The sequence below is a fragment of the Euprymna scolopes genome, chromosome 14 (genome assembly GCF_053919585.1).
Source record: "Euprymna scolopes isolate OS-2025 chromosome 14, ASM5391958v1, whole genome shotgun sequence".
Taxonomy (NCBI): domain Eukaryota; kingdom Metazoa; phylum Mollusca; class Cephalopoda; order Sepiida; family Sepiolidae; genus Euprymna; species Euprymna scolopes.
In genome coordinates this window covers 113,826,083-113,843,389 of record NC_136495.1, presented here as the reverse complement: position 1 = coordinate 113,843,389, position 17,307 = coordinate 113,826,083, and the positions used below count along the sequence as shown (strand labels likewise).

Here is a 17,307-nt window from a genome sequence, read left to right as displayed (position 1 = left end):
ATATATATATATATATATATATATATATATATATATATATATATGCTTATAAATTTAAAGGAAAAATATTAAACCATATTAACTCCTTCCAACAAACCCGATGCAAATATAGCTGCTTCCACTGCATGAACTCTTACTCACACTCTCCTCCAGTAACAATGAAATATCAATGTCCCTTAATCACTATAGGAGTATTATTTTTCAGTAGATATATAACCTTTACAAACTAACCCAGTAACATTAACTACCCACACTGGGTTGCAGAAATACCTGGATTAGGACCCAGGCGCGGGGCAAACCCTCTCGGTGCTGATGCACCCATAGATCTTCCCAGGTCATCCGTCTAGGAGAAGGAAAATTCTGAAGCTAAACATAAGGGGAGAGAGGCCTCTCCAGTCTTTGATGACAACCTTCCTAGAGCTGGTGACTAAAAAACAAATTACTGGTATGCAAACCTAAACTGCTTAAGGAGTAGATAGGCACTGTCTATCGCCCGACTTCCATACTCATTCTTTGCCTATTAGCCAGGCGTAGAGGTCGAATCACAGGACTTCAATAGAAACACTCAGTGGTCGATATTGTTTCCTGACTAAGGCAATGAACGCCGTTTTCCCCACTCCCGACACATCCCATCCCTTTAAACTGGGCACTTGGGAGTGCTTGAATGGCGTAATGCCAGTGCAAGTAGATTTGGTTGACCATCGTCTGATGGGTTAAGGGTACCGGATTGACAGTTCCTGGCTGCTGTTCCCGACTGATAGTACAGGTGCCCTAACTCTTTGGTAGCGCTTAGAGCGCTTAGAGCGCTTAGAGCGGCTGCTCCATCAACAATTGTATAATATCGGGATGTTTGTAGTGCCATGTCGCACATGGAAAGGGACACTGCACTCATCCCCGGTGGGCTTTCCTGAGGCCACAATCCTAGTAGATGGAAGGTCAACTGATAGTTTACTTGTGCTGTATGTCTGGTATTCAGCACCCCTTACCTAAACTGAAACTCTTAAATAAAATGACAGTCCAATAAAAAATGACGCTTAAACCAGGCCAAAACCCAAAACTCAAACAAAACCCAACTTGCCCCTCCCTTGAGGTTTGCATTTACGAACTAATTTAGACAATGCTGAAGCATTTCTCCTAACAAACACCCCGGGTATCTTAACACTAAGTGAGACTAACCTACACTCCTCCATCTCCTCTAACTACTTTCACATGCCCGGATATCTCCCACTCTACCGTAAGGACTCAGACAGACATATGCACAGGCTTGTAGTCCATATTCGTAACACCCTCCCCTTGACGAGAGAACCAAAACTAGAATCGGACGATAAAGCTTTTATGTGCTTTAGACTTAACATGCAACATAACATTAGGTACTTTTATTTTCTCTACCGCTCTCCCTCGATCCAGGACTGTACCCGAATAAACAAAATCTTTGACAGTATAGATACAGCACTTTCCCTCGACATTAGCGCACAATTGCATGTAGGTGGTGACTTAAATGTCCACCACAGCAACTGGCTTGGATTTTCTACTTACACAGACGCAGCTGGTACCACAACAAATAGCTTCTCTATATCTCATTCCCTATCACAAATGGTTACCTTTTCAACCCATTTCCCAGACCAGCAAGAACAACACGCATCACTTCTAGATCTGTTTCTGACCACAGTTCCCGATGATTGTGTTGCGAATGCACAAAGTCCACTTGGGAACGCTGATCATGCAGGATAATGGTTGAAATCGCCCTAAATCGCCAAAAACTGAAGAGCCATTGCTCAAAACAATGAGATATAAAAAGGCTGACTGGGAAGCCATCAGGGATCTCATCAGAGACGCCCCATGGCGAAATATCTTTTCACTTCCTGCTGAACAGGAAGAAATAACTGTAAGAAAGAAATAGCGACAGCTAAGAAAGAATTTACTGAAACCACCAAAAAAACGCATCGAAGCACAGGACTTCGGGAGTGCTTCAAGGGTCTATCCTTGGATTTCTATTATTCCTAATATTCATAAATGACCTCCCTGACAAAATTGTCTGTGAGATGGGTATATATGCTGATGACACCACGCTCTATAACAGACACGACAGGAAAACAAATGAACACATATCTAAAGAAATGGCAGAAACACTAGAGGATAATCTTCGATCTGTAGTGGAATGGGGACAAAAATGGATGGTCACATTCAATGCTGCCAAGACTAAACGTGTTTCCTTCAATAATTACAAGAAACCTTCTCTGCCACCAATAGCAATGGCCAGTGACTCACTGTCTGAGAGTACATCTTTCAAACTGCTTGGCCTTACGTTCACAGGAAACATGAGTTAGAACAATTATATTGAAAACATTGCCAGGGCTGCTGCGAAAAAGGTAGGCTCTCTCTACCGTGTTAGAAAACTACTGACACCTGAAAGTATCCTGTACCTCTATAAGGCCACCATTCGCCCATGTATGGGGTATTGTTGTCATATTTGGGTTGGTGCCTCTGCTACTAGTCTCTCGCTCCTGGGCAAGTATTTTTCCTGTCCTTAGAATATCGATGAAAACACATGGACGACCGATCTATTTTTCTGTTTGATTAATACTGGGAATCAACGATGGTTTTTCGGCCAGGAAATTCTATTTAAATTGTGTTCTGCTAAAACCATAAACCACAAGACGGTTGATATGGCTGTGAACATGTTGATTGGTTGTGACTCCTTGAGATTGCAGGAGTACAATATATCTAAAAAATTAGGTGATCAAAATCCTTTTAAATTTGCGGCGTTATTTTTCAGGAATTTAATTTAAAATTCGAAGTTGATAATTTCGATAAAGTTGTCAATAACTTATCTCAAGAAGGATTCTGGCTCTGTCCCGGTTATAAGAATTTAAATCGAACTCCCATTAAGGGGATTATTGGTTTGAACTTCTGAGTAAATTACATAATCTCAGATTAGTTGAGTGTCTTAATGGCAAGGCATGGCGACATGGGGATTACAGAATTCCGGTAAAGGATCCAAGAAAAATATATTCATTGAAAACAGGATCGCAGAGATCCAATTTTTTTTAGAAGATATTCATATTAAATTTGGCGTTCTACCGAAATTTGAATATGTTTCTTCGTCGGAAAATCCGGCAGATCTTCTAACTAGAGGTATCAATACTTCTAAATTTTCCCAGTTATTCAATTCCTGGATGTATGACCCGGAATGGCTCAATAGAGATGGCATTAATTGGCCAATCTCACCCTTACTTTGTCTAAACGAAACTAATAAAAAAAAATTGTATCATGTTTGTACTCTCAGGAGACACGTCATTCTGAAAATACCTTCCCGTTGGATATTGCAAGGTATTCCAGCTTATCTAAGGCAATCAGGGTCTTGGAAAAAGTGTTGAAATTTTATGATTTGTCACGTCACCGTACTGCTGACAATTTTAATAAGGCCAAATTATTGCTATTTGCTAATATGCAAATGGAGGCCTTCTCTCATGAACTAGGTTACTTGAAACAACTTCCGGTAAAGTGCCCCCTCCTAGGGAAACTGCCTTAGGATTATTACTTGATAAAGATAGGTTAATTAGAGCCAGAGGTAGGATACAAAATTCTGATATTCTGCCCTTTGAGGTCAAGTTTCCCCTTTTGTTGGGAAAAAATCATCATTTAACAAAACTGGCGATTAAGGGAGCTCATCTTAACTGTTGCCACATGGGGGTTAATTCAACCCTAAGTAAGTTAAGGCTGTCTGGGGTTTGGATACCTCAGGGGAAACAAGCCGTAAAAGCCTTCGTGCGTACTTGCATTGTATGTAAAAAAATAAATGATCTGCCTTGTAAAGCACCTGCAGGGTCAGATTTGCCTGCTCATAGGGTGAGAATTGTTCGCCCATTTAAACAAGTCGGTGTGGATTTCAGATCTCTCGCTTATATTCGCTTATATTGCTTCTGCTGACAGAGATTTTAATATTTTAACTCCAAATCATTTTCTTCAAACAGGCTATCAACCTCGTTTGCTTATTAATAATTATGATTATGAATTATGTCCTGACCCATAAATAGGACTGCCTTGTTACATTCCCTCGAAATGAGGAATAAATTTGTTTAAAAATCCAATCGTATCTGGCATAATGATTACCTCTTGTTATTAAGAGAATTCGATGCCAAAATTGGGAGCAATTGTGCCCCCAAGTTATCTGTTGGAGAGATAGTACTTATTAAGACTCCCAACAAAACCAGACAATTTTGGAATCTTGGTAAAATGATTAAATTAATTACTGGAAGCAACAATAATATCCGTTCCGCGGTTGTTCTTAAGGATGGGCGCGAACATGTCCATTCCTTAAAAAATCTTGTGCCCTTGGAAATTAAGGGTAATGATGATATTGCATCAACTATAGAGTTTATAGAAGAAGGAGGTCTCTTTTTCTGTCCAACCTGTTCCTAATAATGGAACATTACCAATGGTGTGCTGCGATTCCTGTAACAGCTGATACCATTTCAGCTGCGTGGGAGTTAATCAGCAAGATACCTTAGGGGAGTGACTTTGTTCTAATTGTAAGGATGAAGCTCCTCAGGTCATTCCATATTAATTATGGAAATTAGCTAATGTATAGATGCATGAGAATTTTGAAGTTTAAACTGAAAATTGTTAACAGACAGTGGCACACATATATTAATATTAAGACGTTTTAACTAAATTAAAGTTATAATTATAGAATCTCAGTTTGAATTGTCAACAAACAACCATATTAAAGTTAAGAAATTTAACTGAATTAAAACATATTGAAATTATAAATGTGTCGAGTTAAGACTTATGTTTATTGGATGAACTTGCTATTTGTCGTTTATCCGACCGTATTATTAATTAACTTGTATTGGTTATCCATTACTTTTATTGATTATCCATTACTTTTTCCTCTCCTCCTTGGCAGTGTGTGAGAAATTCCATATACGGCAGCCATCTTTTCTTGTTTGTTTGACCGCCCACGCAGTTATCGTGTTCGGCTGTCAAGGGTTTAAATTTGAATGTGTCAAGTGATTGACTTGGAGCGATTTTGTATCATGCTTTCTCTTTCAGTCTACACAGAACTTGGCATCGGGATAGACTAAAAAACCAAGCGGCTCCCACTGGAAGGAGCTAAAACAACTCCTTCATGAACACCATATAGTTGGTAAACGAAGGACCACATTTCTACAAGCAGAGGCTACTTATGTTGCTTAATTTATCCTAATTGAGGATGACATTCAAGAACTTGTCTGCATGTTTATTTACCAAACATTGGATCTTATCTCAATTCATCTTGAGTCCCAAAGGGCTCACATTAAGCCTGATTATAGGCGCCATCACTCCCGCCGAGTTTACCATGAACATTCAGGGATCCTTTCGAGGAACAACGAACTAACATTCCGACAATAGGAATTCGAATTAAAGGCTCCATGTGTATGGGGGCAAAACAGGCCACCGTTTTGCAAATGGACAATACCAGGACCAATAAACTTTCATTGCTGTTACATTTGAATAAATTTTTAGTTTGAAAAAATATGGCTTTTGTATTTGTGGATTCTTTTGCTTCTGCAGGGAGTAAATTGGGATGTGAGAAATAAATTTCTTACAATATATAAGAAAAAGTAAGGAAAAAAAGCAGAACTTTTGGATAAGAATAAAAGCAAGCGAGTGTGGAAAGTGAGATAGTTATAAAGTGGACGACAGAAAGAAAAAGGAGAGAAAGAAAATAAAAGAATGGGATGTGTGAAGGAAAGAAAGAAAGAAAGAAAGAAAGAGAGAGAGAGAGAGAGAGAGAGAGAGAGAGAGAGAGAGAGAGAGAGAGAGAGAGAGAGAGAACTAGAAAAACAGAAATTAAAATAGGGACAAAAAACAAACAAAATATAACAATAAAGAAAAAGAATAGAAAGAGAATTTTTTTTTTGTAATTTTTTAATAGTTTTTCGCAATCATTCCTGTTCATGGAAACCAATTAACTTCAAACAAACGCACCTCAATTGTTTCGCTAATAATACAATAATATAACTATAGTTCACCGCAAACAAAAGCAAAAACAACAACGGATTTAATAGAAACATAAACCAAGTAAAATTATGTAAGATAAAAATTAAAAGTTTCATAAACAAACGTACCTCAATTGGTTCGCTAATTATTATAGTTCAACGCGAACAAAAGCAAAAAAACAGAACAAAACAAAACAAACAAAAAACAAAAACAACAATGGAAATATAAATCAAGTAAAATTAAGTGAAACAAAAATTGAAAGTTGAATAAAACGAAGCAATACATGAAACAAACAAGCAATTATCGAATGGAAGACATGTTTTTGATCTAAATCACACGAGATTATCGAACCGAGTTCAACAAAAAAGCCAATGAAAGATCTGCCATTTCTTAAGTAGCATCCAGTGTTGATACGAAAACGTCCTGATTTTTAATCAGCAATTATCGATTAATGGATTATTATTTTTTTGCATTCGTTTAAAGATTTACAAGAAAATTCCCCCCATCCCTATACAGATTTAAGAAAATCATAATTATTTATTTTATTTCAATAGAAAAAAAATAACACTTACATAAACGACGATAGGATCCTATGCGGCTGGTTCAAATCTTATCAGACCCACTGCATTCAGTTATGCATTAATAACGGCTGTAGGTAAAATAGTGACTTGTTGTCGCGTTTTATGGTATATCAATACCTGTGGACTGGCAAGGGCCCTGAACAAAAGACAGAACTTGGTATCTAGTGTATACGAAGTATATTTAAAAAACAAAACAAAACAAAACAAACAAATGCAACAAATAAAGTGGTTATACGTGAATTTGACTGCCAAGTGTGCATAACGCCGAAAGGCATATTCTCCCAGTCTTTGTAGTAAGGAGAATATTTCATTGTTATCCGTAAGGTGAGCATCACAACATCAACCATCATTTTGTACCGAAATCGTACATGTTTTTGTATACGGTTGATCTGTGAATTAATTTGAATCTGAACTGATTTTTATTGCACACAACAACTGTTACATAAGAGATCCGATGTCAATAGTGATTAAGTCATCTAGTGTGGATTTTGACAAAGGTTAAACTTGGTGCATGTCATCATAACCCCAAATCTGTAAAATTGAATTGTTCCTAGAGACAGGTAACGTAAAGGGACAGCAAATCAAACGGCAGACAAACAGATATAACGAATGATGTCACGTTTTTTCGAGCTGGGAGAAACAAAAGTTTTCAAATCGGTCTCTCTGTAGAAGCTAATTATGGGGCATCGAATAATACGAGTCTGCCATGATTTCATAAGGCAATTAGCCAATAATGTAGAAAACTTAATAATCTAAGCGAAATGTTACTCCAATGTCCGCGTGCGTCACTCATTTCAATTAAATTAGGAAGTTAAGTTAAAAAGTAAACAGTTAGCTAATGAAACATTAGTTTTTCTCTCTCCTGAGTCAATTTTCTCCAAATAAAACCCTGAAAAAAAAAAACTCTCAGGAACGTCTCGTTGTGTCCTCTTTCTCCATTAAAAGAAGGGAAATCGCATAAAATATCCGCACGTATAAACATTCCTCCCACGTATGTATAAAGATTTCATTTTTTTAAATTGAAAATGTAGCACTTCTCAAATGACCATCAATTTTGTACAGGCCAGACTCCACATCGGTTAACTTCGATGACACGATAGGTGCATCTGATTTTGCTAAATTTCCAATTATTTATTGCCTGATTATGACATTTTCTCTCCGTTATTTTTGGACGAAAAGGGTCTATTCTAGTCCCAGGAAATAATTTTCAATTCTTCTTCTAATGGCATCTTTGGCATTTTGGCTAAGATCAAAATATTTTCAATAATTTTTTAAGTAGGACAGCCCCCAGAGTAAATGTGGTATTACCGTGATTGATTGTTCTAGTTAAGAATTGTTTTTGAATGGACTTGTGAATGGACTTGTGCCTAATTTGCTGTTAATATATTTAAAAAATAATTCTGCAAATAAATATTTCAAAGTGTAGCATCTGCTTATTTTCGATTCTAAACAAAACCTGTATTTTCCAAATAGTCACCCATTTAGTTTTGACCAGGTTTAACGTAACTGACCTATATTTCACAAATCGTCTTCATTCAATAGTTGACAATTATTATGTTTATGAGTGTAACGCAGTCATTACATTTTAACACGGACCTACACATTGCATGTAGAGACAGTTGCAAATGGACAAAAAAAAGGAAAGAAATGAGCTTTTTCAGTTGAAATGAAAGGCATTTATTCATGGTACTTTCTAAAACAACGCATTGCATCTTGCTTTAAAAGTCTGTTAGTTCGCCATGTAGTTAACAAAACCCTGCCATCTTCACACGCCTTCTTCAGTCCCCCACGCCACCACGTGGCCACACGCGCATCTCACGTACGCACGACTTGCCTGTCCTCTCACCACGTGGTGCCTTTTTTCTCTCCGTTTATTCTTTCTCTTCTCTTCCTCCGCCATGACGTCACCTCGCGCACCGGTTTGGTCATATGCATATATGTAATGCGGCTGCTGCTGCTAAATATGCGTCAACAGTTCTGTTACATGAGTAAAATAGTGGCAATGAGCACAAAAAAGTTTATGAGGTATAACAGACAAAGCAAAATGAAATCGCTCTCATTCTTTATTTCTATGTCTGTCTCTCCGAACGTTTTCTCAATACGGCAATATTTTCGATTTTTTCTGTCCACCCGTCCTTATGTCGATGTTGGAATAAGAGGTTACCTTACTTTACAGCTCTGCATTTAATGAAGGTCTCAAACATAACTATTATCAAAACGAATATTAAAAGGTGGAACACTAAAACTGTCGCCCTAGAAAAACGACATGATTCCATTTTTTTTTGATGAAAACCGGTTTTCTTTTTTGTTGAGATAATCTACTACTTGGCCAGTTGTGCACAAATCCCAAGAGCGATAGGAGCCTTCTGTCGTGTCTGAAAGTGACACAATGTTCAATGAACTAGATCGGAGATGCGCCGCTGTACAGCTGATGCTCTCTACCGATCACAATAAGAAAAACAGGACCATTGCCAGTACCTTCAAAATGCAAGTCCGGACGGTTCTACGCTTGAGGGCACAGCTCAACGAACTTTTCGGCCTCGGTTATGGTCTTTGATATGGTTTCAAGTGAGGATCACATCATGCTACTTTGCATCTTCGAAGTTGGCTTGAAAATCAACACGAAAGTGTACTTGGATGTGCTGAAAAGTGTAATGATCTCCTAACGCAATAAGATGGCTGCTGACTGACTCTGGGTGCGGCAGCAGGACTCGGTGCCGGCCTAGAAGTTCAAAAAGACCTAGGCTTGGTTTCAAAAGGAGTGCTACAACTTTGTACCCTTCCTTCACTGCCCCCTTCTTCCCCGACCTGAACCCGCTGGACTACTTCGTTTGGGTATACGTCGAGAACATCACCAACATAACCTCCCACAGCACCAAAGCCAGCTTGATCACTGCCATCTGCCGAGTATTCGTCGAGCTTCCGTCAGCGCTTGTGAAAAAGGCATGCTCCCAGTTGCGGACCCGTATCAAGGCGATGATTGAGGCAGAAGGCGGCTACATTGAATAGATGTCAGCTCTACTACATAATCATGTTACTTGATTTTTTTAATAAAAGTTTTTAAATATAGTTGTCGTGTTGTTTTCTTTAGGGCGGCAAATTTATCGTTCCAGCCTGTAGATGAAATATACAGGCATTTTTTTTTCAAGCAGTTGCTAGATCAGATAACAATAACGTTAGACATTTTAAGATTTAAATAAATACTCCTTCTTGTATCTTTTGATTTCCAGGTCTTGGAGATGGCGGACAGTTCAAGAATAAAACAATTTACAAGACGCTAACACGACTCGCCTATTGCCAGTGCCGACTGCGGAAAGTCTTTGGAAGCGTTTTCGAGTATTTCCATTGGAAAGATATTTCCATCATTTACGACACTGGCAACGTCCATACGGACGTGCTTGGAAGCACTCTGAAATTTGGCTTAGAAAACGGAAACTACACACCGTTCATAGTGTCGTACAACGGCAACATGCAGCGACAATATGGACAATATCTCAAATTAGCATCCGACAGATCTCGAGGTAGAGTTTTATTTCATTCATTAATCTTCTAAATTCATTAATTTCTAATATTTTAGCTTTGCATAATGTATCCGTTTTTAGTCGCGTGCAAGCGACTCTATAAGTCACTCCGTCAGTCGGTCGGTCGGTCTGTCGGTCTGTCCGTAACACTTTTGTGCTTGTCCTTTTGGCCAAGATCAAAGTGTAGTATCTGTTCCGGCAGATACTGCAAGCAAAGGCCATATGTGGGGGAAACCCCACATATAAGACCTGGGTCAATGCAGGGGCAAACCTTCATACCAATTGTCACTATCCAGCTCCCCTACTTTCCCTTTACTCCTCACATTAAAAATCGGCCTTGTGCCTAATTTGCTCGGTGGGGGAGCAAATAAATACCCTTCTCTTGGCTTTTTTGCCAAGATCAAAGTGTAGTATCTTGTATTACTACATGCTGTACTTATGTTTGTAACTTTGTGATATAAATTGGGGGATCACTTTTCTGTATTAATTTAATGTAAAATGATCACCCACTTTACAACCAGTCAGTCTCAAAGCCATTCAAGTCATTCTCCAGATCATTCAAGTTGTTGTTGAAAGATTCCAGTTATTTTTTAAGCATTCAAGTCATTCTTAAGGTCATTCAATCCATCCTTAAGTTCATTAAAGTCATTCTAAGTCATTTACTTTTTATTTATTTAAGTCATTTCAGCCCATTTTTCGGTCATTTTAATTTATCTTTAAGAATTTCGTGTCAATCGGCCTTGTTCTAGTAGACTTTTGGAAACGTGAATCCCCCTTACTTGTCTGCTAGAGCAGCAGTCGCCAACCTTTTGACTTTCTATACGTATAAATGTATAACTTCAAATTTGATGAGACATTAATATGAATTTCGAAAAAAAGAAAGTAAATACGAATGTTGAGACGTTTAATCAGAATCGAAAATCGAAAAAACAAACAAAAGTTTTTGGGGGTATCGGAATCGGAAAATTTTGTGTCTATTTTTCGATGCTATAAATGATTCTTTTGATTGTTTTTGACTTTTTCTTGTTTTTGCTTAAAATTCAATTTCCAATTGCTGATACTAATAATAAAAAAAAAATGATAAATATTCATTAATCTTAAATAACCCATGAAACTAAAATTTATAGAACCTCCACACAAGTGTATTTTTACGTTTGCGAAAATATATGCACATATTAAATGGGTTTTTACGATAATCCGAAAATGAATGAATGAATGAATAATAATAATAATAATAATAATAATAATAATAATAATAATAATAATATAATGTCGTATTCACTTTCTAAGTCCTTTATTTTGTCTTTTAGTTCTCACATTCTATGAGCAATATTTCTGACAAAGGAGGACTCGATCGATAGACAGACAGACAGAGCTCCTTAAAGAGATGCGAAGACGCATAAAAAATCGCCTTGAGTAGATCTCCCGTTTTAACTATCTGTTCAATTCCAATTCCTTAAAAAGGGAGTTACGGTAGTGAAGTGAATACCGACGTAGAATGACAACCCAGATGTGCTAAGTTCGAATACAATCGGTTCCGTAACACTTTTTTTAAACTCATGACTGTTGGCAACATTCACGCGATCTCTCCTTTGTAGAACGAATCAGAGATATATATATGACAGAGTGGGAAGAATTGCTGTTTTCTGGGTCGGAACTATCAATCTAACACTTATCGTTGGTTAGTTTTTGGCCTTGATGGGAGAAATGCATAACTCTGGGTGGTCCCTATGTAGAGAAGGTCTAATAACTGTGCCAAGTTTCGTTGCTCTACTGCTATGGGAAGTGGGTCAGGGGCATTACTTATTGCACGCCCCTCGTAGTATTTTGTAACTCCTTACATCGAGTGGCTTCATGTCTTGTCTGGAGCGATTTCCATAAAAAATTCCAAATAGGAAAAGGGGGTGTAGGCTATCAGATTACACCAAACTTAACGGTATTCTTTTAATTGCAGTGATACTTTTGATCGTCCCTGGCGATTCAAAACGCGAGTTGTTACTGGAGGCGTACAACATGGGTTACATCAACGGCCAGTACGTGTTCATGGATGTTGAGCTGTTTAACTTCCCTTCCTTCTTCGGTGACCACCACTGGAGACGGAACGATGAATGGGACCATATTGCTGAACTTGCTTACGAGGCCCTACTCCGAGTGTCCTTGCACATTTCTAACGGACCCGAATGGATTCAATTCGAGAAGGAGATCAACCAAGTGGAGCAAAACCAAAGCGATATTAATGTTGACAGAAAAGCGGTGAGAAGTTTGTATTTCTATTTGCTTTTTATCGGGAACGAATAATAAGGAGTAAGCGTAAAAAAGCTTAAGGAATTTAAAAATCGCCTCTCCCTGCAGGGCTAGTTGTCTAATCAACCTATGGAACTAAGGATTTTTACAAAAATAAACAAATAAATAAATAAATAAATAATAATAATAATAATAATAATAATAATAATAATAATAATAATAATAATAACTTGTCTCTGCTTTATCATTATTTTCATGACAAGTGCTCGTCTGAGCTTCAATCTATGCCCCTCCCCCTCGCCAAACTTTCACGAGAAACACTTGTCTAGCTGAATACACTTAATAAATTCCTCTACTCTTTATCTTTGCCTAAACCTAAACGTGGATTCCATGAACAATGTTTATTTCTTACAACGACACGCCCCTGGAACTGTCTTCCGTTCGTCTGCTTTCCAGCTGACGACAATATGGCCGTCTTCAAGTCCAATGCAAACAAGTTCTTGATGAGCGTTTTCACTTAAGTTGACAAAAATACCGAATCTCTACTACTAACGATGACTATGATTCTGATACTGAACACTCTTTAGCCCTTATCCTCGATTGGCCTCTGGGCCTTGATAAGTGGTGACTCCTATGTATAAAAAACAAAAACTAGCGGGGACTATACCCAATAACTAGCGGGACCTAATAATTAGCGGGGCCTTTGGAAATTTCACAGTGAACTCTTTCATATGTAATATATTGATGTTGGCATTCTGTGGATATTCAGCATAAATGGAGACGCTCTGATGTTATTGCAGTTCTTTTGTTAAAACTGCAAAAATATTTATCTAAACTAGTTGGGACATCCGGCGTAGCCCGGTCGTAAAATACGCTTAAATATATTTTAATTTGTGCAGATTCTGTGTATATTATTATAGAGTAAATTTTCTATCCGTTCTTTTATATTATAAAGTTTTGATTTAAAAAAAATATCCACATGACTTGAGTGCATCAGCTTGAATCAAAAGCGAAACCAAAACCAAAAACTAAAATATATGTATATACATATATATAACTTTACTTCCTTCAGCTATAATCGAAACCGAAACCAAAACTTATGAAGAATTCTTGATAAAATTATTATTATACTAGCTGAATACCCGGCGTTGTCAAGTTGTATTTGATATACTTGAATATTCTATCCTTATACATAATTATCTTATTGATTAAACGAAACATAAATTCATAATGGCTTCTTTTTTCATATCCTTCAGGAGGTAGGAGCAGTAGGTGCGTTTTATTTTATAGAGGTCTCGCCAGTAGCCCGAATCGTCTTTCATAGTTTAATATTTTATCTTTTAGTTCTTTTTCTTTCAAAATATGATGTAAAAATTCCAATTATTATTTTATATCAAAGTGCATACCTGTTAAAGTTTCTTTTTGTTTTAACTATTTAATATATATATATATATATATATATATATATATATATATATATATATATATATATATATATATATATATATACTAGCAATGGGTGCCCGGCGTTGCCCGGGTGTTTGGAGGTGTATGCTGAGCAAAAAACAACAACAGATAAACAAAACAAAAAACGGAAATTTTTTTAAAACTTTGACCCCTATTATAACCGCTTAAAATTTATTGTTTTGGGCTCAAATTAAGTTATTAATTTAGATCCGAAGAAATTTCTGTCCGAAACCCGATCACATCGATTTTCCCAAATCTCAGTACCCTGTATATCAAATTTCGAGTCTGTAGACTAAAAATTGACAGAGTTATTTCGTAGGGAAATGTACACAGACATACACACAGACACGTTCACTTATATATATATATATATATATATATATATATATATATATATATATATATATATATATATATAAATATGATATTAGTAATATATTCTGTTTATAAAATAATTAAAATTTAGTTACAAGCAGTGCATACCTGAACACTGATAAATGTATCTGTAGCATTAAATTTTGAAAACCTCTACATAAACCACATTTTAGGCGTAACCTCTAACAGGTGTGTAAATGTACATTTTTTTAGGACTTCCAATGCATGAGTAACCAACATACAACTGGCCATGAGAAAAGCAAGGTATCTGAAGATTTAGTTGAGGCTTTGACCTTGGGCTTTATTTATGATGGCAAAACTAATTTTTTAGGGAATTGTAAACGCTTGAACTGAAATGGCATATAAAAAAAGAATAAGAGGTATCCGAGGAATTAACAGTTTCATCTTTAAAATTCCCAGTTACTATAATGGCTTCCAGAAAATTAGTTTTCAAAGATTTTATTGCTAACCGTTTGCCATTGCACAATTTAGGTGGATCAATATGTCTTAATAATATGACTGGAGCTCACCCCTTCAATATCAGGTTACGATGTGGCATTCCAGGCGGTTTTAGTGAATTCTCCAGGAAATTCTACTGCCTGATCTTCATTAATAACACAATGGATTAATAACTCTTGTAAAAGATTATAATTGATCATATCAACGGTATCATTTATAGGAGCTTTTTCATGAAGCTATCCCCCATTGCGGAAATTTTTCGCAATATTTGGAAAAACATTAGTCATCAGGTTACGAATTAATTTTACTGACTGGCCACATGGTAATTTGTGCAATTACAGATCTCTATTCGGTGTTATTGAACCAGTGTTAATGAAAAAGGAGAGAATTTGAGAAAAATGCCGTAGACTGATCATCAAATAAATGTATCCTCATAATAATATTTTCCAAACTGAAAACCAAAAACGTGGTCACCACGCAGTATTGCAGAAGCGCTGGATTTTCATATCACATTTAAAATGGAAAGAAAGAATTCGGAAACGAATCAAATGTTCGGTTTCCAAGGACAGCAGCATTTTGATAGATAACCCACTTATTGCAGACTATAACGTTTTGTTAGACCTCTCTTTTTTCCATTCTTAATGTAACTTATTGTAATAGTATAATTAAATATCAATAATGTTAATTTCTGGTGTGGGATGATTTCAGATTTATGATGTAAAAAGAATAGAATTATGCTTACAATATTGCAATTCCTTGGAAACTGCCGCTTGGTACTTTTCCGGCGCTGGGTGAATGAACATAAACTTTATTGTTTTTGAGCAAATTCAAATTTTACTGAATCTAATACGCCAGAGAACTTCTGCTTATGCTTGAATGATTGCTTTCGTGTCAAGCTTTCATTGGTTAATTTCAGTCTCGTGGCGTTTTTGGATTGTAGATGTCGACTTTTATAGGTTTTCGGGTATGCTGACAACGAATATTGCAGTTAAAATTGAGGCTGATAAGTCGTTTACCACATATGAAACCATATGATATCTAACGTAAAAGCTAATGTAATCCCTGGCAACCATTTTGTTTTCGCAACCGAGTAGTTAGAAATGCGCATGCATGTAACTGAAGCAGACGACAAAGAAAATATTTTTTTACCCAATCCCAATGGAAAAAAGGTGTGTTCCTTCCGAAAGCTATTCTTAACATAAGAATTTGGAGGTGTTTATTCCGAAGCCGTTCTTAACATGGAGAGGTTGGGAGTGTTTATTCTGAAAGCAGTTTTTAACATGTGGCGGTGGATGGCGTTTATTCCGAAAGCCGTTACACATGCGCATTACTAATTCCTCGGTTGTAAAAAAAACAAATGGCTGCTAGGAATTACATGAGCTTTCACGTTGGATAACAAATATTTTCATATCTAGTAAACTATCTATCAGCCCCAAATTCAACTGTAATATTCGTTGTTAGCATACACGAAAACCAATAAAAGTCGATATTTCGGATGTGAACGATGAGTTGCAGTTAATGTAAAAAATACCTTAAAATTTGTATTTTAGTCAGAGACCAATTATTAAAAAAGTGTCAGTGAAATTAATATTTGCTTTCTCAAAATTTTATGATTGTTTATATTTAATTTGTTACGAAAAGTTCTATTTTGTATTAAAACACACCTCTATTTTGTGTTGTCATAATTTTTTTTTTAAATATTTGAATTCGGTAAATGTGTAAGGAAAACATTCTAAAAAAACACAACATACGCATTCGGAAACTTTAGAATTTTGGTTTGAAATAAATATTGGAAAACTGGTCGTCGCCGCAATATAAAAAAAAAATACGCAATATTATTCCTACTTAAAACTAAACTTCTGAACGGTAAATATTGCTTATTTTTATTTTCTTAGTTTATTTTTCTATATTTCGTGTCATCTACTCGCTTACAATTCTTTGTTGCCAGATTTCCGTCTCTCGAGTCACCGAGAAAATGTGTAACTGTTTGCTAGCATTTATTACTTTTGGAAAAACGAGTTTTTTTTATTATGTTTGGAAAAGAAAAAAAAGAAAAGAAATCGATGTTTATCCTTCAAATTAAATATAAGAGAAAAAAACTACCGGCTGACTCTTCCAAAGAACGCATATGGCCCTTAAGTCACCTCCTTTTTTCTTACTACTCTAAAATAGATAGAAATCTAGCACGCCAAAATTCATTCCACTTGAAGACACTGGTCTGCTAGGAAGTCCTATTCGCTTGAATAGCCAAACAAGATAAGTACATCTACCTATTCTGTGTTGTATGTAACCTATATAAATCTCAACCTTTTTCCTTTTATTTCTTTACTTTGTATTTCTTACATTCCGGGTACTTATTAATTATTGATATTTTATTCACTTATTTTGAAACAAATTAATTACTAAAACGGATTAATTTTCTCACCATACTTAATAACATACACGGCTTCTTAATTTCAGAGGGAAAGTCTATTTCAAAATTTTTTTTTCAATAATAGAGCAAAACTTTATTAAGTATGATATTTAATTTTATCATCCATGCGGGGGCGTAGAAATACCTGGTGTAGAAACTAGGCGCATGGTTACCCCTCTCGGAGTGATGAACCCGTAGAACTTCTTAGATCGTCCATCTAGGAGAAAGAAAACTGATATTGAAACTAGGGGAGGGAGGCCTC

General features: G+C 36.3%; 1 protein-coding gene across 1 annotated transcript in view; it reads left to right on the top strand.

Annotated features, from left to right (window-relative positions):
* LOC145292793 (atrial natriuretic peptide receptor 1-like) overlaps positions 1-17,307 on the top strand; it is a 372,037-nt gene that overhangs the window by 11,984 nt on the left and 342,746 nt on the right. Inside the window, exons 3-4 of the mRNA XM_080138832.1 lie at positions 9,797-10,087; positions 12,042-12,340. Of these exons, the coding sequence (XP_079994958.1) occupies positions 9,797-10,087; positions 12,042-12,340 (590 nt within the window). The remainder of the gene's footprint in view (positions 1-9,796; positions 10,088-12,041; positions 12,341-17,307) is intronic.